Below are 22,671 nucleotides of genomic sequence, written 5' to 3' on the forward strand. Positions count from 1 at the left end.
GTCTGCACGTCCTCCCCCTGTGTGCGTGGGTTTCCTCCGGGTGCTCCGGTTTCCTCCCACAGTCCAAAGATGTGCGGGTTAGGTGGATTGGCCATGCTAAATTGCCCGTAGTGTGCTAATAAAAGTAAGGTTAAGGGGGGGTTGTTGGGTTACGGGTATAGGGTGGATACGTGGGTTTGAGTAGGGTGATCATGGCTCGGCACAACATTGAGGGCCGAAGGGCCTGTTCTGTGCTGTACTGTTCTATGTTCTAAATATGGAGACCAAAGTTGCATACAGTGGGTGGGAATCATGTATCATGTGCCTTGCTAAGATCAGCGGCGGGAGGAGGGGAATCCCTGGTTATGTCCATGGCAGGAATGCCTGTGGATGATCTTCTTGCCCTACCATCAGTTAAGGTCCTTAAATGGGTAATAAAAGTGCAATTAAAGCCACAGCAGGAGGCTCCCAAGGCTGGGAATGCAACAAGCAAACCTGTGCTGGGTTGCTTGCTGGCTCCAGAGGATTCCTCATTCAAAGGACAATCAATGCCTGATTGAGGGACTTGCCTTCAGGAAGTGCAGGTAGGGACTTGCTGAGAGCCACCTATTCCCCCATGCATAGCCTTTCTTCCAATTCCACCACCCTTGCTACCCGTACACCGTAAGCCCACCCGACCGCCATCACTCATCTCTAGCCAGGGATCCAGTTATGATCCTAGGCCGCAGGTGGTTATCATTCCAGCAGCAGCCATCTCATCCCCGGTGGCAGTGACGTTCAATAGAGATGCCAGCCACTGTGGCTGACATCTCCCAGAGAGGGGGGACCTCCGTTCCTGGCGTTCTTCATCCGGCGGGGGAGGGTGGGGGGTCACTTCTGGCCTGTCAACTGCCCAAGTGGAACAAGATGCTGCGGGCCTTTCCTAAATGAGGCAACATCAGTCTCTCGTCAGAACTCCAGCTGGCAGCCAAGAGCCCACTCACCACAAGATTCAGGTGGGATCTGACAAAAACCCTGTACAATGTTGTAGCGTTTTTGATTCCTGTACTCCAATCCCATTGCATAAAGTCCAACATGTCATTTGCCTTCCCAATTGCTTGCTGTTCCTCTTTGTACGAGCACACCCGAATCTCTCCAAAAATGGAATCTTAGAATTTTCAGTGCAGTAGGAGGCCATTCAGCTGATCAGGTCTGCATCAGCCCTTGGAAAGAGCACTCTACTTAAGCCTGCACCTCCACCCTATCCTCGTAACCCCACCTAACCTTTTGGACACTCGGGAGCAATTTAGCATGGCCAATCCACCTAACTGCACATTTACTGGTTCCCCTTTATCTACCCTTTTAATTACATCCTCAAAAAACTCAAATTTATGAAACAATTAAAACAACATTGACTTTGTCTGATCATACTATGATTTTCTCAGTGCACTGTTAAGACTTCCTTAATAATAGATTCCAGAACCTTCCCAATGACTGATGCTTTGTTAACTGGCCTGTAGTTCCTGCCTGCTCGCTCCCACCTTTCTTGAATAGCGTTGTCACATTTGCTAGCTTCCAATCTAATGGGACCATTCCCGAATCTATGGAATTTTGAAATGTAACCACAGAGATAGTGGATGTGGTGGCTGTCTCTTTTAGAACTCTAGGATATAGGGCATCAAGTCCCAGGGATTTGTCAGAATTTAGTCCCCAAGTTTCTCCAGTACTTTTTCTCTGCTGATAATATCGCTAATTTCCTCATTCATTCATTTTAGCACCCAGGTTACCCTCTATACCTGATATACGACTTGCAATTTCTACTGAAAATATATGTTCAATCAATTGCTGTGCTATTTCCTCATTCCCCATAATTTCACTAGTCTCTGCTTTTAGGAAGCAGAGTGTCCTTTAGCTACTCTCTTCCTTTTTATATACTTGTAAAAGCTCTTAACAGTCTATTTGAAATTCTTGGGTAGTTTGCACTCATTCTATTTTTTCCCTTTTTATCAACACTTTGGTGGCTTTTTGCTGGTTTCTAAAACATTCACAATCCTCAGACTTGCTACTACACTTTGCAACCTTATACTGCTCTTCTTTTAATCTAATACATTCCTTAACTTCCTGAGTAACGAGGGATGAATCTTTTTTGCTGAGGCTTCGTTCTTCAATTGAATGTATTTTTGTTGAGCATTTTGGATAGTCTCTTTAAATATTTCCGTTTGTTTATTTATGGTCACCTCAGCAGGTCTGATAGCATCTGTTAATGTTTTCGAGTTAATGTTTCGAGTCTGGATGACCCTTAGTTAAAGTAAAATTTAAGTCGTCCAGACTTGAAAAACAGTAGCTCCCTTTTCTCTCCATAGATGCTGTCAGACCTGCCGAGATTGTCCAGTATTTTCCGTTTTTTGTTTCAGATTCCAGCATCCGCAGTAATTCGCTTTTATTTATCGTCATACGTTTTTGTGTATTTACCCTACAAACCTTAGCCAGTTTTCCCATCATAATTGCCTTTGGTTCAATTGAAGATTCTTGTTGTGGTTGGAATATGTCACTTTCAAGTTTAACAGCTGAATATCATATTGTGCATCAACTACAATCTATATTTAAATCAAATCTCAGTTTAGTTTCGGAATAGATCCCTACAGACCTTTAAACTGCATGATCAGCTGGAAGTAATATTCTGTTGAACTGAGCCCTACTAAAATTTAAGACAACTCTAGAATTTAAGGATAGGGGAGAGAACATTGAATTATTGGTAACAATGTACATACATTGAACTTACCGTTCTGGCTCTGTGATCTCGGAATATGCCAATGCAGTGTTCAATGATGAAAAGAAGGTAGATACCACCCAGAGCTGTAAGTCCTTTCCACAATCCATTATATGCTGTAAGGAGATCTTGAAAGTTTTCATGATTTCCATGAGTATGATTATGATCATGATCATGGTGATGATCATGGTTATGGTCATGATGACTATGATCATGGTTACCTTGCGACTATTTTTGTAAAAAGAAAGATAAATAGTAATAAAACACACATTTCAGACTTTACCCCCAATAGGTTTATAACAATTCAGACACATGAACAAAATCATTAACCATGATCTAACACATTCTGCTTTTATATTAGTACGAAATTGAAGTATGATAAAATGGATCAATGTCTCAATTTTTTTGATGGATGGTATTGGAGTGATTTTACAATCAAATCACAAAATCTTTCAAATTTTGGTCACATTTAAAAAGGAATTATGGATACAAGGTTCAAGGTTACCTACTGAACATTGAAAAAAAGCTCATAATCTGCATTTTCAGCACAGAAACACAGGGGTACGACGACACAGCACTGCTATTTCTTAAAAGAAATAAAACTGAGGTTCAGATTGGCAAAAACAAGTCAATGTAGGAACTAAGACTGCACCATCTGCGTGTTCAAAAAGACGAGGCATTTTTCAACCAATGGAAGCATTTCATTAAAATGTTACTAAAATGAACAGCAACAAAATCCTTTTGAGCTATACAAGAAGCAAAAGGAGTCAGATAAAAACCAAATTAATTATTAGCATCTTCTAGAATAATCCATGTACTTGAAACTTCAGGTGCTGGATTCTCCGCACCCTCGCGGCGAAATCGCGGCCGGTGAGGGGGCAGATAATAGATGTTCCCGCAAGAAATCGTGACCGGCGTGGTCCACCGATTCTGCAGGTCCAAACAAAACACGGTACTCGGGGACTACGCCCCACCGCCTGGGACCATTGCCAAAGGCCCACTCAGCAATTCTCCCACCGGCTGAAGTCCTGACGGCATGGAACTAATGTGCTCCAGCCGGTCAGGATACTCGCGTGGTAGCTGCGGACTCAGTCTGCGACTGCCCTGGTCGGGGGCGGGCAGATTGCAGGCCAGGGGGGCCTTATAGGCGGTCAGGGAATGTTTGTGCGGTGTTTGAGGGCCGGGCGCACGGCCGTTTGTGGGGGGTCTCTTTCTTGGGTCTGGCTCCACGGTCACAGTCCACCATGGAGCACGGCGAGGCCGCCGCCATGTGCATGCATGGCCTCTGACCCGGAGGTGCGGGGGCCCATATCTGCAGCAAAAGCTGAGAGATTTACTTTAGGTCTCTGCTAGCCCCCTGCAGGACTAGAAATTAGTAGTCCTTTCACACGAAACGTGAAATTCAACAGTTTTGACGCCGGGGTGGGTCCCAATAATGGAGAATCCAGCCCCAGGTGTTCCTACACAGGCGAATATTAGGTAGAAGAAAAAAATATGGCTTCAAAGTAAGTTCAAAGTACCTCCAATTCAGTGTCATTTGTAAATATGATAGGACATTATTTCCCAGTGGGTTGAAATGATGATCCTGGTATCAACGAATGAAATATTTATTTATTTTTAAATTTAGAGTACCCAATTCATTTTTTTTTCCAATTAAGGGGCAATTTAGCGTGGCCAATCCACCCAGCTTGCACATCTTTGGGTTGTGGGGACGAAACCCATGCAAACACGGGGAGAAAGTGCCAACTCCACACGGACAGTGACCCAGAGCCGGATCGAACCTGGGACCTCGGTGCCGTGTGGGTGCAGGGCTAACCCACTGCGCCACCATGTTGCCCAGCGAATGAAATACATGAAGCACTTCTACTAGGCATTGTCAGCTAGCCTTCAAAGATGAGACCTTCTTGGATGTTACTAATGTAACAATTAGTGCCCCAGGGGCTCGGCAAGTTTATCCAGTCAATTCAGTCAAACACACGAGGAGAGCCCAAGTCCAATCCAGTTTGTTTAGCAGCAGGGATACTAATAAGTGACCTCAGTGCTTCCATGATGTGGAGATGCCGGCGTTGGACTGGGGTGTCACCGGCATCTCCACATCATGGCTACCATCGACACCGCAAACTGCCGGCTCAAAGTGGAGAGGATCTCCAGGAAGATCGCGCATATAGACAGTGCTTCCAGTTAGGGAAGGAAAATCTGCTTTGCATAAAGTCAATGTATAAGTGAGGTGAAGATAAACTGCATTATAAACAATCCTCAACGGCCAGTTGGTAAATGAAGTACTGTGGTCATTCAAATAAAAATACACCTCAATATCACAGCAGAGAGCAGCTCATTCGGCTGGCTCCCTGAAATCTCTGCAATGCCTCTTTGAACCAACTGTCCCCCCCCCTTCCTCCCCCAAAAGGAACAGGAACCACAATACAAATTATATTCTCATTAAATAAAATTATACTTACATGTGGCATAAGATGCAATAATGCATCTCCACTGAGTGTCCCCACTGCCAGAGCCACTAGGAATGTTAGCAGATACTTGAAGCACACTTGATTGATGATCGGTACAAGGACAACACCCAGAACTGACAACAAGCTTATAATGGTGATTGAGAGCAGTCCCCAAATCCAAACTGTGTAAGAAACAACTGATTCAGAAGAATATATTAGGTTACCACAAAAACATAAAAATAACATTAAGATAGCAGTTGACAACGGTATACTATATAATGACATTGCCATCTTGCAATTCATTTGCTTGGGAAGCAGTAATAAATGTGTTAGATATTGTTCAGTTTTGTACTGATCATCAAAATTTCAAGCTTTCATTCACCTCATTTTGAAAGTCTTGATAATATCAAGATTTTCTGTTCAACTATACTTGGGGAGTATTCAATCCAAGTCACATTAGAAATTAGATTCACATCCAATTTATTTTAACTGATCTGAAATATGCTACAACAAAGTATAAAGTATCATATGATATGATCAGCATTCTACGCCTGTTACCAACTGCAAATCATTTGTGGTTTCAGTGGCATGGATGTTTTCAGATTGCACTTCTTGTAATAAATAAATAATTTCCAAAACCATTATGCATCCTCTAAATGTTTCCTTAGAGGACCTGATTGACTACACCCTATTTGAACAGCATCCAAAATTTAAGGTGTGGCCATCTAAAATGGATTGCCGCAAAGTGATGGGAAATTCGGTCAAGCTGAGACACTGACAAGCTGCAGTTTGCAAATATACAAGCTGCAGCCCAGACTTTATGCAGAAACTCACAGCTGTAAATGGGCCATTAAAAGGCAATTAAAGGAACAATAGGACAATCTTGTCCAACACATCGTCTCCCAGACGAAGCGGCACCAGCCTTGCTCGGAGCACGCCCAGGATTGGCCACAGAATGCCCACCCCAAAAGTGATGTGCCAGCCCCTGATTGGATGTGACCATTCAGAGGGTGGAGCCCTGATCAATTGATTGACAGTGACCAGAGACCGCCCACAAAAGGGGCAGGGGAAACTCAAGCCGGTTAAAAAGGCAGCGCAGGCCTGCATTCCTTCTCTTTTTGACTGGTCCCTTCTGACTGATCGTTGACTGCAGCACAGCTATCAACACCAGCCAAGTTCAAGGGCCCACAACATCCATCGAAGGAGAAACAAAATATAGACTACCTACGAGAACTCCAACCACGCCAGAAGTTAAGAATCAGATAAGACCATAACTACTCTACATCTGCCAGTCACCTCGAGGTTTAAGTTAAGGTTGTTTAAGTGTTAGTTACAGTCGTAGTGTGTATGGACGTGTGATTACTTAATAACCTTGTGTCTAATAAACAAACTCTGATTGAACTAAAATATTTGTGTGATTATTTGTCCACCATACAGGTTGAAACACACACTGTGGTTCTAAAAGTGCAACAAAGGTGTCAGCTTTGATTCAATGCTAAAAGGGCAAACGATACTGAAATAAACGTTAAAACTCAGGTTGTAGTCCAAAGAAATACATTACTAATCAGCTTCCCTTCTGTAACCGGATCACACTACAACGTGAAGAAATGGATGCAATAATAACCCAAAAATAGTTTTAACTTTGTTTTCAAATATTTAGTTCTGCAAATAAGAATGCTGCGGCGGACATTGTATATAGTGACAATCGCAATGCAAAGATTTTGCACGATAATTAAACCTGGACTGAGATGTTTGGCTTCCAATCTTGGGATTTGAAATGTGGCCTCTGATTCAAGTTCTATATACTTCATCAACCCAATGGATACTAAAATTAAGGTTTTCATAACACACTTCAGTTAACATTTCTGAATGTATTTTTTGTTTAAGCTGATAGTATTTTTTGACAGAATACTCAGAATTTAATTCATTAATTTTTGATCACATATAATCAGGAATTTCCAAGTTCCAACTCTTAAAAACAGGCTATGCCAACTTTGGTCCAATCATAATATATTCTGTACGTATCCCAACAGTTTCTAACTGATTCAAAGCGAATTTATACGAATTATTTAAATTTTCACTAAAAATTATATTAATGAGTGTCAAATATTTATTTTAAAATAACAGACAACAGTTGATCAGATTTTGCACTGCTGACGAAAAGCAGTTTGGATACCTATGTTCGCATTATTTCAAATCAACATGTATCCACCAAATCTTTTGAGTTCTATGATTATGTAATGGTGTGTCCCTTAAATTCAACACATTGATTTTTGTGCACACAATTTCATTTTTTTTCCCCAAACTGCTTTTTCAAACTATTTGGCACACTGTCAGTCAGGCATATACACTAGGTTAATTCAATATTACATTAAATGCAGACAAAGAGAACATGTACAGAAGTGAATAATGAAAAACAAAGATCTCTCAACATCCCTTCATGAAAGAACGAAAACAAAATCAATATGCCTGAAAGTGAAATAAGTAATTGCTATTTCACAGAACAAAGGATAAATTATCTGAGATACCATGCATGGATTTATTTAGCATCTTTAAACAACTAGTCATTAATTACATTCAACTTTGAATTTTCTGCTATGTGACCCTCCAAGATTAGATGTGGACAAGCTATGCTTTCAACTAGTGCTTAAACTTTGTGACAGGTTGTTCAATCCTGGTATAACCGCTTGAGAGGCAAGCAGTTTTCATTTCATGATAGGCTCTTACAGTCCAGTTCCCTGTCCTGATCTGCCAAGCTTGGAGACTCTGCATTAAATTCACCTCGGTCTCATTCTGATAACACATTAGCATTTCCTGCTTTGCCAGAATAACCTGCGCTATTAAAATCAATCCTTTTCCAAACTTCAGGTGTCTATATATACACTTTTCCATTTTCTAAACTTATATTTATTAAAAATATTTTTTAGATATGCTTAGCAGCCTTAAGAAAAGACCCTAATAATTATAGCCGTGGCCAGTTTTAAGACAGAAATTTAGCTCAGCCCAGGAACTGCACCATCTTCTGTTGCAAAGATCCAACAACCAGCTTCTTTGTCATAGTCTTTCTAAAGAGTTAATGAGATATTACAGCAATACAAATCACAATGTGTGGACGACTGCGTGCCAAAGAAACCATGGCTCAATCGTGAGATTGACTCCCTACTGAAGGACAGGTCTGAGGCATTCAAGTCAGGCGATCCTGACCTATATAAGAAATCTAGGTACGACCTCCGCAAAGCAATCCGAGATGCCAAGAGAGAACATCAGACCAAGCTAGAGTCACAGACTAGCGTTACAGACTCTCGGCGGTTGTGGCAAGGCCGAAACAACATAACGGGCCACAAGGCAAAGCAGAGTAGTATCTCCAGCAGCAGCGCACCCCTCCCTCATGAACTCAATGCATTCTATGCTCGGTTCAAGCAGGAAACCAACGATCAGCTGTCGAGTGCCCCAGCAGCCCATAACACACCCATACTCACCATCACAGCTTCCAAAGTCAGATTGGCTTTCCTGAAAGTGACCCCTCGGAAGGCGACGGTCCGGACGTGAACTCTGCTCGTACACTCAGAGCCTGCGCAGACCAGCTAGCAGATGTGTTTGCGGACATCGTTAACCTGACGAGAGGTTGGTCATGAAGCATATCACTTCCATATTCCCAGAACGCCTTGATCCACTGCAATTCGCATACCGCCGCAACCAGCAGATGCCATCTCCCTGGCCCTAAACGCATCCTTAGAGCATCTCGACAACAAGGACTCTTATCAGACTCCTATTTATTGACTCCAGCTCCACTTTCAACACCATAGACCCAGACAAGCTCACATCAAAGGTCCAAAACCTAGGACTTGGCTCCTCACTCTGCAACTTGATCTACGACTTTCTGACCCACAGACCACAATCAGTAAGAATAAACAACAACACCTCCTCCACAATAGTCCTCAATACCGGGGCCCCGCAAGGCTTCGTACTTAGCCCCCCCCCCCCCCCCCCCCCCCCCATACTACCTGTACACACACGACTGCGTGGCAAAATTTGGTTCCAACTCCATCTACAAGTTTGCTGACGATATGATCATAGTGGACTGGATCTCGAATAACGACGAGTCAGAATACTGGAGGGATATTGAGAACCTAGTGGAGTGGTGCAGCGACAACAATCTAAATACCAGCAAAACTAAAGAGCTGGTCATTGACTTCAGAAAGCCAAGTACTGTACACACCCCTGTCAGCATCAACGGGGCCGAGGTGGAAATGGTTAGCAGTTTCAAATTCCTGGGGGTACACAACTCCAAAAATCTGTCCTGGTCCACCCACGTCGACGCTACTACCAAGAAAGCACAATAGCGCTTGTACTTCCTCAGGAAACTAAGGAAATTCGGCATGTCCACATTAACTCTAAGCAACTTTTAGAGATGCAACATAGAAAGCATCCTATCTGGCTGCATCACAGCCTGGTATGGCAACTACTCGGCCCAGGACCGCATGAAACTTCAGAGAGTCGTGAACACAGCCCAGTCCTTCACACAGACCTGCCTACAAACCATTGACTCCATCTATACCTACACTGCCTTGGGAAAGTGGGAAGCATAATCAAAGACAGCTCCCACCCGACTTACTCATTCTTCCAATTTCTTCCATTGGTCAGGAGATACAAAAGTCTGAGAACACGCACAGACAGACTCAAAAACAGCTTCTTCCCTGCTGTTACCAAGCTCCTAAACGACCCTCTTATGGACTGACCTCATTAACACTACACCCCTATGTGCTTCACCCGATGCCGGTGTTATGTAGTTACATTGTGTACCTTGTGTTGCCCTATTATGTATTTTCTTTTATTTCCTTTTCTTTTCATGTACTTAATGATCAATTGAACTGCTCGCAGAAAAATTACTTTTCACTGTACCTTGGTACACGTGACAATAAACTAGCGGTATCCTAACAAAAGTTGAGGTCTGGTCTGGTACCCTAACATTTCTGATTTGGTCAGTGGTCAGATACAAGAGGCTTTAACTGCAAGTGAGGCAATTAAGGGGACTGAGACAGTAGGAATGGAGGAACCTCGGCCCTTGCAATTGTCTAATAGGTTTGACTAGTAGACAGCAATATAGTCAGAGTTGACAGAGTTCGCTGCAGTCAAGAGCATGAGTCCAAGTGGCTGTGTTGTTCGACAGTACCAGGGTTCAAACATCTGCTTGGAATTGGAGACAAATCTGAAGTGGGAGGAGTTTCTTGCGGTCTTGGGCCGAGTAGTTGCCATACCAGGCTGTCATGCAGCCAGATAGGATGCTTTCTATGGTGCATCTGTAAAAGTTGCTATGAGTTAATGTGGACATTCCGAATTTCCTTAGTTTCCTGAGGAAGTATAGGCGCTATTGTGCTTTCTTGGTGGTAGCGTTGTTGTCGCCCATGTGTACCACCGATAGAAATAGGCCTAGGAAAGAGATTCTGCTTCGGAAATATGAGCAGTTGGAGCTAAATTTAGAAAGTAGAACCTTAAAATGAATGATCTCGGGATTATTACCTGCGCTACGATTTAATTGACATACCTGAGCTACAATCTAATTGCGTATGGTAAATAAGGTTAAAGAGATGAATGTGTGGCTCAAAGACTGATGGGAGAAATGAGTTTCGATTTATGGGATACTGGCAACAGTACTGAGAAACTGAGAGCTGTGCTGTTTGAACAGTTGGGACAGGCTAGGTCTGTATCCACTTAAGTTTAGAAGAGTAAGAAGTGACTTGATTGAAACAAAAAAGATTCTATGGGGTCCTGACAAGATGGATATGAAAAGGACGTTTCCTGTTGTGGGAATATGTAAAAAACTGTTTCAAAATAAGGGCTCGCCCATTTAAGACAGATGAGGAGAAATTATTTCTCTCAAAAGGTTGAGAGTCTTTGGAACGCTTTCTCAAAAGGTGGTCTTTAAATATTTTTAGGGCACAGCTTAATGAATTCTTGATAAGGAAGGAGGTAAAAGTTTAATGGTTGCAGGTGCGGATGTCCAGTTGAGGTTACAAATCAGATCAGCCAGAGGCGTCTAATACAGTAGGGATTATTGGGCTCTAGTCAAGCAGTGCCAGTAAGAAACATAGGCCATTAAGCCCTTTGAGCCTGTCCCGCCAAAGCCACTCGAGCCTAACCCGCCATTTAATGAGATCATGGCTGATAGAACATAAGAACATAAGAACTAGGAGCAGGAGTAGGCCATCTGGCCCTTCGAGCCTGCTCCGCCATTCAATTAGATCATGGCTGATCTTTTGTGGACTCAGCTCCACTTTCCGGCCCGAACACCATAACCCTCAATCCCTTTATTCTTCAAAAAACTATCTATCTTTACCTTAAAAACATGTAATGAAGGAGCCTCAACTGCTTCACTGGGCAAGGAATTCCATAGATTCACAACCCTTTGGGTGAAGAAGTTCCTCCTAAACTCAGTCCTAAATCTACTTCCCCTTATTTTGAGGCTATGTCCCCTAGTTCTGCTGTCACCCGCAAGTGGAAACAACCTGCCCGCATCTATCCTATCTATTCCCTTCATAATTTTAAATGTTTCTATAAGATCCCCCCTCATCCTTCTAAATTCCAACGAGTACAGTCCCAGTCTACTCAACCTCTCCTCATAATCCAACCCCTTCAGCTCTGGGATTAACCTAGTGAATCTCCTCTGCACACCCTCCAGCGCCAGTACGTCCTTTCTCAAGTAAGGAGACCAAAACTGAACACAATACTCCAGGTGTGGCTGCACTAACACCTTATACAATTGCAACATAACCTCCCTAGTCTTAAACTCCATCCCTCTAGCAATGAAGGACAAAATTCCATTTGCCTTCTTAATCACCTGTTGCACTTGTAAACCAACCTTCTGTGACTCATGCACGAGCACACCCAAGTCTCTCTGAACAGCGGCATGCTTTAATATTTTATCGTTTAAATAATAATCCCGTTTGCTGTTATTCCTACCAAAATGGATAACCTCACATTTGTCAACATTGTATTCCATCTGCCAGACCCTAGCCCATTCACTTAACCTATCCAAATCCCTCTGCAGACTTCCAGTATCCTCTGCACGTTTCGCTTTACCACTCATCTTAGTGTCATCTGCAAACTTGGACACATTGCCCTTGGTCCCCAACTCCAAATCATCTATGTAAATTGTGAACAATTGTGGGCCCAACACGGATCCCTGAGGGACACCACTAGCTACTGATTGCCAACCAGAGAAACACCCATTTATCCCAACTCTTTGCTTTCTATTAATTAACCAATCCTCTATCCATGCTACTACTTTACCCTTAATGCCATGCATCTTTATCTTATGCAGCAACCTTTTGTGTGGCACCTTGTCAAAGGCTTTCTGGAAATCCAGATATACCACATCCATCGGCTCCCCGTTATCTACTGCACTGGTAATGTCCTCAAAAAATTCCACTAAATTAGTTAGGCATGACCTGCCTTTTACGAACCCATGCTGCGTCTGCCCAATGGGACAATTTCTATCCAGATGCCTCGCAATTTCTTCCTTGATGATAGATTCCAGCATCTTCCCTATTACCGAAGTTAAACTCACTGGCCTATAATTTCTTGCTTTCTGTCTACCTCCTTTTTTAAACAGTGGCGTCACGTTTGCTAATTTCCAATCCACCGGGACCACTAGTGCATCTTCAATTTCCCTAGCCATCTCTTTTAGCACTCTGGGATGCATTCCATCAGGGCCAGGAGACTTGTCTACCTTTAGCCCCATTAGCTTGCCCATCACTCCCTCCTCAGTGATAACAATCCTCTCAAGGTCCTCACCTGTCATAGCCTAATTTCTATCAGTCGCTGGCATGTTATTTGTGTCTTCCACTGTGAAGACCGACCCAAAAAACCTGTTCAGTTCCTCAGCCATTTCCTCATTTCCCATTATTAAAACTCCCTTCTCATCCTCTAAAGGACCAATATTTACCTTAGCCACTCTTTTTTGTCTTATATATTTGTAAAAACTTTTACTGTCTGTTTTTATATTCTGAGCAAGTTTACTCTCATACTCTATCTTACTCTTCTTTATAGCTTTTTTAGTAGCTTTCTGTTGCCCCCTAAAGATTTCCCAGTCCTCTAATCTCCCAGCAATCTTTGCCACTTTATATGCTTTTTCCTTCAATTTGATACTCTCCCTTATTTCCTTAGATATCCACGGTCGATTTTCCCTCTTTCTTCCGTCCTTCCTTTTTGTTGGTATAAACCTTTGCTGAGCACTGTGAAAAATCGCTTGGAAGGTTCTCCACTGTTCCTCAACTGTTCCACCATAAAGTCTTAGCTCCCAGTCTACCTTAGCTAGTTCTTCTCTCATCCCTTTGTAATCTCCTTTGTTTAAACACAAAACACTAGTATTTGATTTTACTTTCTCACCCTCCATCTGTATTTTAAATTCCACCATATTGTGATCGCTCCTTCCGAGAGGATCCCTAACTATGAGATCATGAATCAATCCTGTCTCATTACACAGGACAAGATCTAGGACCGCTTGTTCCCCCGTAGGTTCCATTACATACTGTTCTAGGAAACTATCGCGGATACATTCTATAAACTCCTCCTCAAGGTTGCCTTGACCGACCTGGTTAAACCAATCGACATGTAGATTAAAATCCCCCATGATAACTGCTGTACCATTTCTACATGCATCAGTTATTTCTTTGTTTATTGCCTGCCCCACCATATCGTTACTATTTGGTGGCCGATAGACTACTCCTATCAGTGACTTTTTCGCCTTACTATTCCTGATTTCCACCCAAATGGATTCAACCTTATCCTCCATAGCACCGATGTCATCCCTTACTATTGCCCGGATGTCATCCTTAAATAACAGAGCAACACCACCTCCCTTACCATCCACTTTGTCCTTCCGAATAGTTTGATACCCTCGGATATTTAACTCCCAGTCGTGACCATCCTTTAACCATGTTTCAATAATTGCCACTAAATCATAGTCATTTACGATGATTTGTGCCATCAACTCATTTACTTTATTCCGAATACTACGAGCATTCAGGTAAAGTACACTTATGTTGTTTTTTTTACCTCTGTTTTGAATCTTAACATCTCCAGTGTTATTCCTTTTGTTATTACTGGGCCTATTCACTGAGCTCCCCTCAGTCACTGTACCTTGTACTGTCGCCCTTTTAGATTTTTGACTATGTCTTCTCTGTCTTGCACTTTTCCCCTTACTTCCTTTTGCTTCTGTCCCTGTTTTACTACCTTCCAACTTCCTGCATCGGTTCCCATCCCCCTGCCACGTTAGTTTAAACCCTCCCTAACAGCTCTAGAAAACACCCCCCCTAGGACATCGGTTCCAGTTCTGCCCAGGTGCAGACCGTCCGGTTTGTACTGGTCCCACCTCCCCCAGGACCGGTCCCAATGCCCCAGGAATTTGAATCCCTCCCTCTTGCACCATCTCTCGAGCCACGCATTCATCCTATCTATCCTGACATTCCTACTCTGACTAGCTCGTGGCACTGGTAGCAATCCTGAGATTACTACCTTTGAGGTCCTACTTTTTAGTTTAACTCCTAACTCCCTGAATTCCGCTTGTAGGACCTCATCCCGTTTTTTACCTATATCGTTGGTGCCTATGTGCACCACGACAGCTGGCTGTTCACCCTCCCCCCCCCAGAATGTCCTGCAGCCGCTCCGAGACATCCTTGACCCTTGCACCAGGGAGGCAACATACCATCCTGGAGTCTCGATTGCGTCCACAGAACCGCCTGTCTATTCCCCTTACGATCGAGTCCCCTATCACTATAGCCCTGCCATTTTTCTTCCTGCCCTGCTGTGCAGCAGAGCCAGCCACGGTGCCATGAACCTGGCTGCTGCTGCCTTCCCCTGGTGAGCCATCTCCCTCAACAGTATCCAAAGCGGTATATCTGTTTTGCAGGGAGATGACCGCAGGGGACACCTGCACTGCCTTCCTACTCTTGCTCTTTCTTTTGGTCACCCATTTTCTATCTCCCTCAGTAACCTTCACCTGCGGTGTGACCAACTCGCTAAACGTGCTATCCACGACCTCCTCAGCATCGCGGATGCTCCAAAGTGAGTCCATCCGCAGCTCCAGAGCCGTCAAGCGGTCTAACAAGAGCTGCAACTGAACACACTTCTTGCACGTGAAGGAGCCAGGGACAGTGGACGTGTCCCTGAGCTCCCACATCGCACACGAGGAGCATGACACGGAACATAGAACATACATTGCAGAAGGAGGCCATTCGGCCCATCAAATCTGCACTGACCCTCTTGATCTGCCTTTCCTCCATATCCCTTAATATATTTTTGCTTGACAAAAATCTATGGGCGCAATTCTCCACACTCACGACGGTGCGGAGAATAGCGGGGTTCGTAAAATTTTACGGCCACGCTAGTCTGACGCCCTCCCGCTATTCTCCCCCCCCCACGCCCAACTCCCGATACGAATCGCTGCCGCCGTTTTTTTTACGGCCAGCAGCGATTCTCAGCTGGCCGATGGGCCGAGTTCCAAGCCCTTTACGGCTGTTTTTACGAACGGCAAACACACCTGGTCTGGCCGTTCGTAAAAACGGCCGTAAAGTCCCGATTTTTAAAACCATGGCACCGATTGGCACGGCAGTACCACGGCCGTGCCAAGGGTGCCATGGGCCCGCGATCGGTGCCCACCGATGCCCGCGCACTCTTTGTCCTTCCGCCGCCCCGCTGTATCACTTCGCGGGGCGGCTGAGGGGCATCCCAGCCCGCGCATGCGCGGGTTTCGCGCAAATGCGCGATGACGTCATCCGCGCATGCGCGGGTTGGAGTCTTCCAATCCGCGCATGCGCGGCTGATGTCATATGACGCGTCAGCCGGCGCAAACTCTGGCAAGTGGGCTTAACGAAATTCGTTAAGCCCGCGATGCCGGAGTTTACGGCGGCGGCATGCTAGCCCCGACCGGGGACCAGAATCGGTTCCCGGTCGGGGAGGGGGAGGCTGGCATCAAACCCGCCCGGATTTGACGCCAGCCTTACGATTTCTCCCTCTCTGGGAGAATCGCGCCCTATCTGTCTCAGATTTAGAATTAACAACTGATCTAGCTTCAACAATTGTTTGTGGGAGAGAGGCTAAACCTGTACCACTCTTGAGTGAAGTGGTTCTTCCTGACATCGCTCCTGAATGGTTTAGCACAAATGTTTAGACAATTCCCCCTATTTTTAGAATCTCCAACCAGTGGAAATAATTGATCTTTATCTACCTGTCTTTCCCTGAAAATATCTTGAATACTTTGATCAGATCACCCCATAACCTTCAAAATTCTGACAAAAACTGGTTTAATTTGAGTAATCTCTCCTCGTAACTCAACTCCTGTAGTCCAGGTATCATGTTTGTAAACCTAGATTGCACTCCCTCCAAGGCCAAAATATTCTTCCTGTGAAACCCAGAACTGCTCTCAGTACTCCAATTGGGGTCTAACCAGGGTTTTGTATAGCTGCAACATAACGCATGTGTCTTTATACTCCAAACTTCTAAATGTAATGGTTTTTTGATTATTTTCTGCGCTTGTTCCTGGAATTTTAAGGAACTATGCACCTGAACCCCCAAGTCTCTTTGGACATCCACTGTACCCAACTTCTTTCCATTTAGAAAGTACTCTTCTCTATCCTTTCTTTGGTCCAAAATGGAAAGCTACAACACTGGCATTACTTGACAAAGTTGGAAATTACATATATGTGCCCAGTCAACAAAAATCTGGACATGTCCAATCTTGTAAACACCACCGCTTCAGCCTACTCTCTATCATCAGCAAAGTGATGGAAGCAGTCTTCAACAGTGCTATAATGTGGCACTTAACTCGCCAATATTCAGTTTGCGCTCCACCTGGAGCATCAGCCCCAGGTCCCATTATAGTCTTTGTCCAAACAAGGACAAAAGAACTGAATTCCAGAGATGAAATTACACTAAAACAGGATTTAGTTGAGTGCCACATCAAGAAACCCATGTAAAATAGAAGTCAAAGAATCACAGGAACATTTCTCCATTGACTATAGTCATACCTGGCATGAAGGGAGATGGTTTTGATTATTAGAGCACAATGAGCGCAGCCCTAGGAAATCACTGCAGCAGTTCCTCAGGTTAGTATCATAGTCCCAACTATTTTCAGCTGCTCTATGAATGACCTTCCTCCATCATAAAGGTCAGAAGTGAGGATGTTCACTGATAATTGCAGTGCTCATTGCAAGTCCTCAGATAATGAAGCAATATGTGTCTGCATGCAGCAAGACTGGGGCAACATTCAAAATTGAGCTTGGAAGTGACATGTTAAATTTGTGCAGCACAAGTGCCCAGCAATGACCACCTTCAAAAAAGTTCATTTAGCAGCTGAAGGCAGCAGTGCTTAGCACGGGTGCCTCACAGCGCCAGGGACCCGGGTTCGATTTCAGCCTTGGGTCATTGCCTGTGTGGAGTTGTACATTCTCCTGCTGTCTACATGGGTTTCCTCCAGGTGCTCGTTTCCTCCCACAGTCCAAAGATGTGCAGATTAGGTGGATTGGCCATGGTAAATTGCCCCTTAGTGTCTAAAGGTTAGGTGGGATTACTGGGATAGGGAGTGGGCCTAGGTAGGATGCACTTTCGGAGAGCCGGTGCAGACCCGATGGGCTGAATAGCCTCCTTCTGCACTGTAGGGATTATATGATTAATCCCTACCATCAACATACTGGAGGTAAGCATTAACCAGAAAATTGGACAAGCTATATATATCGTAGGTTACAAACTTGGAATTGTGCAGCAAGTAATTCTCTTCCTGACTCCCCAAAGCTTGTCCATCACCTTCAAATCAAAAATCAGGAGTATGATGAAATACTCTCCTTGCCTGGATGAGTGCATCTCCTACAACAGTCAAGAAGCTTGGCACGAACCAAGACAAAGCAGCCCGTCTGATTGGCAGCCCATTCACCACCTTACATATTTCTTTCCTCCACTATGGACTCAGTGGCAGCAATGTGCACCAACTACAGGGGGCACTGCAGAAATTCACCAAATCTCCTTCAGCAGCCCTTTCCAAACCCAGAACCACTACCACCTAGAATAAAGCAGCCATATGGGGTCATGACAACCTGCAAATTCCACCCCTACCCACACCCCACCCAATTCAAATTGAAACAATGAGCTGGTTTTCAACAGCCCACTAGAGAAGGGATGGGTGTCGCAACTCAGTAAAATAGCAGAGGGATTGGGAAAGGAGAATATCGTCAATCCACCATCATGGGGTACCGCCAGCGTTGAGGACCCCAGTGGCACCGCCACCTGCAATTAGTAGTCAAAGACTTATCCCCCACCCTCCCTTGCTAGCATTTTACCAGCACTAGGAAAAGTTACAGCCATGTGGAAAGATCACCAGGTAAACCTGAGTGGCCTCGGAAAAAGCTATTCGGCGGGAGTTTTGGGCCGCTCCATGGTCCACAGAGGAGTCCCTCGGTAGCAATAGCAGCTCTTGCCTCACCACAGCTGTATTTTAAAAAACAAACTGGTATTTGAGGACACCTCAGCATGCAGGGACTCTATTCCCTCTGTAGCTTTAGCAACAATTGGGCAGGCCGCTCTGGGAGGCGAGCCACCATTCTCAATTGGATGCGTTCTTGGTAGCAGTCTATTAATTGACCACCATCAGTAAAATCCCCCCCCCCCCTTGCGTCCCACTGTCTGTCCAAATGAGATGAGATCCTGCTTTTGGTTCCAACAGCAGGGATTACTTATTAGTACATTTTTGAAAAATACCAGCCAAAATCATTGTTCCTTCCTTGACAGAGTCATCTGGACTCAAAACTTTAGCTCTTTTCTCTCCCTACAGATTCTGCCGGACCTGCTGAGATTTTCCAGCATTTTATCTTTGGTTTCATTGTTCTTTCCCCTCCTCTGGGTCAAAATCCTTCAAGAGAGGAGAGTAGTGGAATATTTTCTACTTACCTGGATGAGTCCAGCTCAAACAACACGAGCTCTACACCATCGAAGACCAAACAGACTGCTTTATCAGCACCCCATCCAATACCTTAGACATTAATTCCCACATAATGGCAAGTATCCATACCATCCACAAGATGTACTGCAGTATCTAACCAAGGCTCCTCCGACAACACCTGCTCCACCACCTAAATGAATACGGGCTGTGGTTGCACAAAGCAAAACCACCTGTACGTTTCTCTCCAAGCCCTGATTTGGAATTATAAGTGTCATTCTTTCTTGGTTTTTGGGTCAAAATCCTGGAACTCCATCCCTAATAGCATTGTGGGTACACCTGCTCCCCATGGATTGCAGCAGTTCAAGAAGGTGGGCCGCTCCCACCTTCCCAAGGTTAATTAGAATTTGTAATAAATGTTGGCTTTGCCAGATTTCAAATCCCAATTACAAATAATTTTAAAAAACAGATTTTGTAGTGCTTTGATCATTCATTTGGTGGGAGGCCAGGATAGAGGGAAACAGAGTAAACAGAACGTCTGATCGCTTCAAGTAACTTTTATAGTCCAGAATGTGTCTTCTACTATATTGAAAAAAAACTATTGATGCTGAAAATGCTTGGAAGCACACAGTTTAACCACTAGTTAAGAATAAAAACAAATTCCAGTTCTAAGATCATTTTTATGCCTCACCTGGTAATACAGATTCTTGATTGTCTATTGGCTCCATACTCAATTTATCATGATACTGGATGCAAACCCCGCTATCAATTTGGTACAGCAAGGCAGGGCATAGGTATGTAAACTCCACTGTAGAAATCCCAGAATTTGTGCTAAGACCATAATGCTCAAGCAGTTGCGACACATTCAAGCACTAGAAAGAAAACATTTGATTAAATATTCCAAAATTCTCACCAAGTAAGAGAACATGACCTGTAATCAGCAAGTTCTTTAACTCTTCAGATTAGCTTAACATTCAAAATAACCAATAATTGTTTCTGTTGTGCAATTTTCAAATATATTACATTGAGAATAGTTGGGCTGGATTCTCCCCTACCCAGCGGGGCGGGGAGTCCCGGCGGGATGGAGTGGCGGGAACCACTCCGGCCGGTTCGCCCCAAAGGTGCGGAATCCTCTGCACCTTTAGGGGCCAAGCCCTCACCTTTAGGGGCTAGGCCCGCGCCTGAGTGGTTGGCGCGCCGCCGGCCGGCGGGAAAGGCCTTTGGCGCCACGCCAGCCGGGGCCAAAAGGAATCCGCTGGCCGCCGGAAGTCCGCGCATGCGCGGGAGCATCAGCGGCTGCTGACGTCATCCCTATGCATGTGCGGAGGGGGGGGGGGGGGCACCACTGCGCCAGCCATCGCGGAGGTTGATGCCCGACGCGGAAGGAAAGAGTGTCCCCACGGCACAGGCCAGCCCACGGATCGGTGGGCCCTGATCGTAGGCCAGGCCACCGTGGGGGCACCCCCCGGGGCTAGATCGCCCTGCGCCCCCCCCCCCCCCCCCCTCCCAGGACCCTGCCCACGCTGCCAGTCCCGCCGGTAAGGGAGGTGGTTTGATTCACAGCGGCAGGACCGGCATTACAGCAGCGGGACTTCGGCCCATCGCAGGCCGTGGAATCGCCGGGGGGGGGGGGGGGTTTGGGGAGGGCCCGCCGACAGGCGTGGCACGATTCCCGCCCCGCTGAATATCCAGTGCTGGAGAATTCGGCGGCCGGCGGGGGCAGGATTCACGTCTGCCCCCAGCGATTCTCCGACCCGGCGGGGGGTCGGAGAATCCAGCCCCTTATCTGCTATACAATAGAATATGCACAAATATAACATGAATAATAGTTACATTATATCTGGTATTAGCAATTTGCACCAGAAATGTTAGAAAAGGAATCGACAAAAATATTCTTCAAATATTGGTGCAAGTGTGCGTGCAGTCATGGTGGTCCATAGTCAAAATGTGAAACGGAACTATCATTCCCTCAATTCCCTGATTGATCTGCTGTGCATTTTCATACTTTATTATGCATATTTCTAAAATATTATTTTTTCTTTACAAATCAATATAAAGTGAATTTCCTTGCCTGGATTTTTGCCGAGTTGGGTCAATTTTTGAGACCTTCGAAAATGGTAGGTAGGACCATTCTGTTTCTGGCAATTTTTAATGATGTGGGGTAGCTCACCTGCAGAGACTCCTGCCCATACTGGAATTATTACAGGGTGGGCAGTCCAACCTTACCCTCCACTCCCGCCCACCCCTTGTACTTTTTGTGGAGTCAGATCCCTTCTGTAGGAATATATGGTCCATAACCTTTTTAGTGGAGGTGTGAACCCCAGTCCCAAGTGGGGTATCAAAAAAAGTTACTTGCTCCTGGAATTCTTCCAGTGACGACTTTGAAAGACAAAAAAAATGATCATTGTAAATTAGATGCAGTGATTAAGTAAAGGGCTCCATTCTGCAATGATAAGTTGACCAGCCTCTAAGTGTTAGGAACATAGGAACAGGAATAGGCCATTCAGCAGCTTGAGGGCCTGCTCTGCCATTCAATGAGATCATGGCTAGTCTGTGGCCCAACTCCATATTCCCACTCCATGGGCTTCTACACCTTGGTTAACAGTCTCTTATATGGGACTTTATCAAATGCCTTCTGGAAGTCCGCATAACATTCTCCTATCCACTACTTTAATCATCTCTTCAAAAAATTCAATTGGTTTGTCAGGCATGACTTACTGGTCATAAATCCATGCTGGCTCTCCCTGAGAGTTACATTAGAGTATTTATGCTATTGTGCGTTGAAAATGAAGAAAACAGTGTTTGGTAAAAAGTGTCATGACCATAAATGATTTAAATGTTCATAGACTAATAGAGAACAAATCTACTCTACAACTTTCCTTTGGAACAAAAAACAAACACTTGCTCCTGAACTACAATGATTGAGAGGCCATCTATTTTGTACTTTCAATAGGCTTCACTGTTTGGGAGCAGTAATGGTTTGCCATGGCAGTAGAACCCATTAGGAATGCTTGGCTGAGTTTATAAAGCTACAGTACTACATATCCTAACAGTAGGCTATGTAGAGTTTGATGACAGTTTTACATAGAAACGTAGAAAATAGGAAGCGACCATTTAGCCCTTTAAGCCTGCTCTGCCATTCTTCATGATCATGGCTGATAATCCAACTCAATAGCCTGATCCCGCCTTTTCCCCCATGTCCTTTGACTTTCTTTCATCCCAAGTGCTATATCTAACTGCTTTTTGAAAACATACAATGTTTTGGCCTCAACTGCTTTCTGTAATAGCAAATCCCACAGGCTGACCACTCTCTGGGTGAAGAAATTTCTCCTCATCTTTACCCTAAACTGTCTATCCCATATCACCCATAACACCTGGTCTGGACACCTCCACCATGGGAACATCCTTCTTGCATCTACCCTATCTAGTCCTGTTAGAATTTTATAGGTTCTTCTAAGATTCCCCCTCATTCTTCTGAACTCCAGCTAATATTGATTCAATCTCTCCTCAAATGTCAGACCTGCCGTTCCAGCAATCAGTCTGCACACCCTCTAGAGCAAGAACATACT

The 22,671-nt window shown here is 44.6% G+C and overlaps 1 protein-coding gene across 2 annotated transcripts in view; it reads right to left on the reverse strand.

Annotated features, from left to right (window-relative positions):
• Positions 1 to 22,671, reverse strand: part of slc39a10 (solute carrier family 39 member 10) — a 157,503-nt gene that overhangs the window by 74,777 nt on the left and 60,055 nt on the right. Inside the window, exons 3-5 of one of the 2 annotated variants that reach the window (XM_038789118.1) lie at positions 19,794 to 19,974; positions 5,188 to 5,372; positions 2,741 to 2,956 (exon numbers count right to left, since the gene is read on the reverse strand). In XM_038789118.1, coding sequence (XP_038645046.1) covers positions 2,741 to 2,956; positions 5,188 to 5,372; positions 19,794 to 19,974 — 582 coding nt within the window. The remainder of the gene's footprint in view (positions 1 to 2,740; positions 2,957 to 5,187; positions 5,373 to 19,793; positions 19,975 to 22,671) is intronic. The other variant, XM_038789117.1, reaches the window with a different exon arrangement.

The sequence above is a fragment of the Scyliorhinus canicula genome, chromosome 2 (genome assembly GCF_902713615.1).
Source record: "Scyliorhinus canicula chromosome 2, sScyCan1.1, whole genome shotgun sequence".
NCBI classification, from domain to species: domain Eukaryota; kingdom Metazoa; phylum Chordata; class Chondrichthyes; order Carcharhiniformes; family Scyliorhinidae; genus Scyliorhinus; species Scyliorhinus canicula.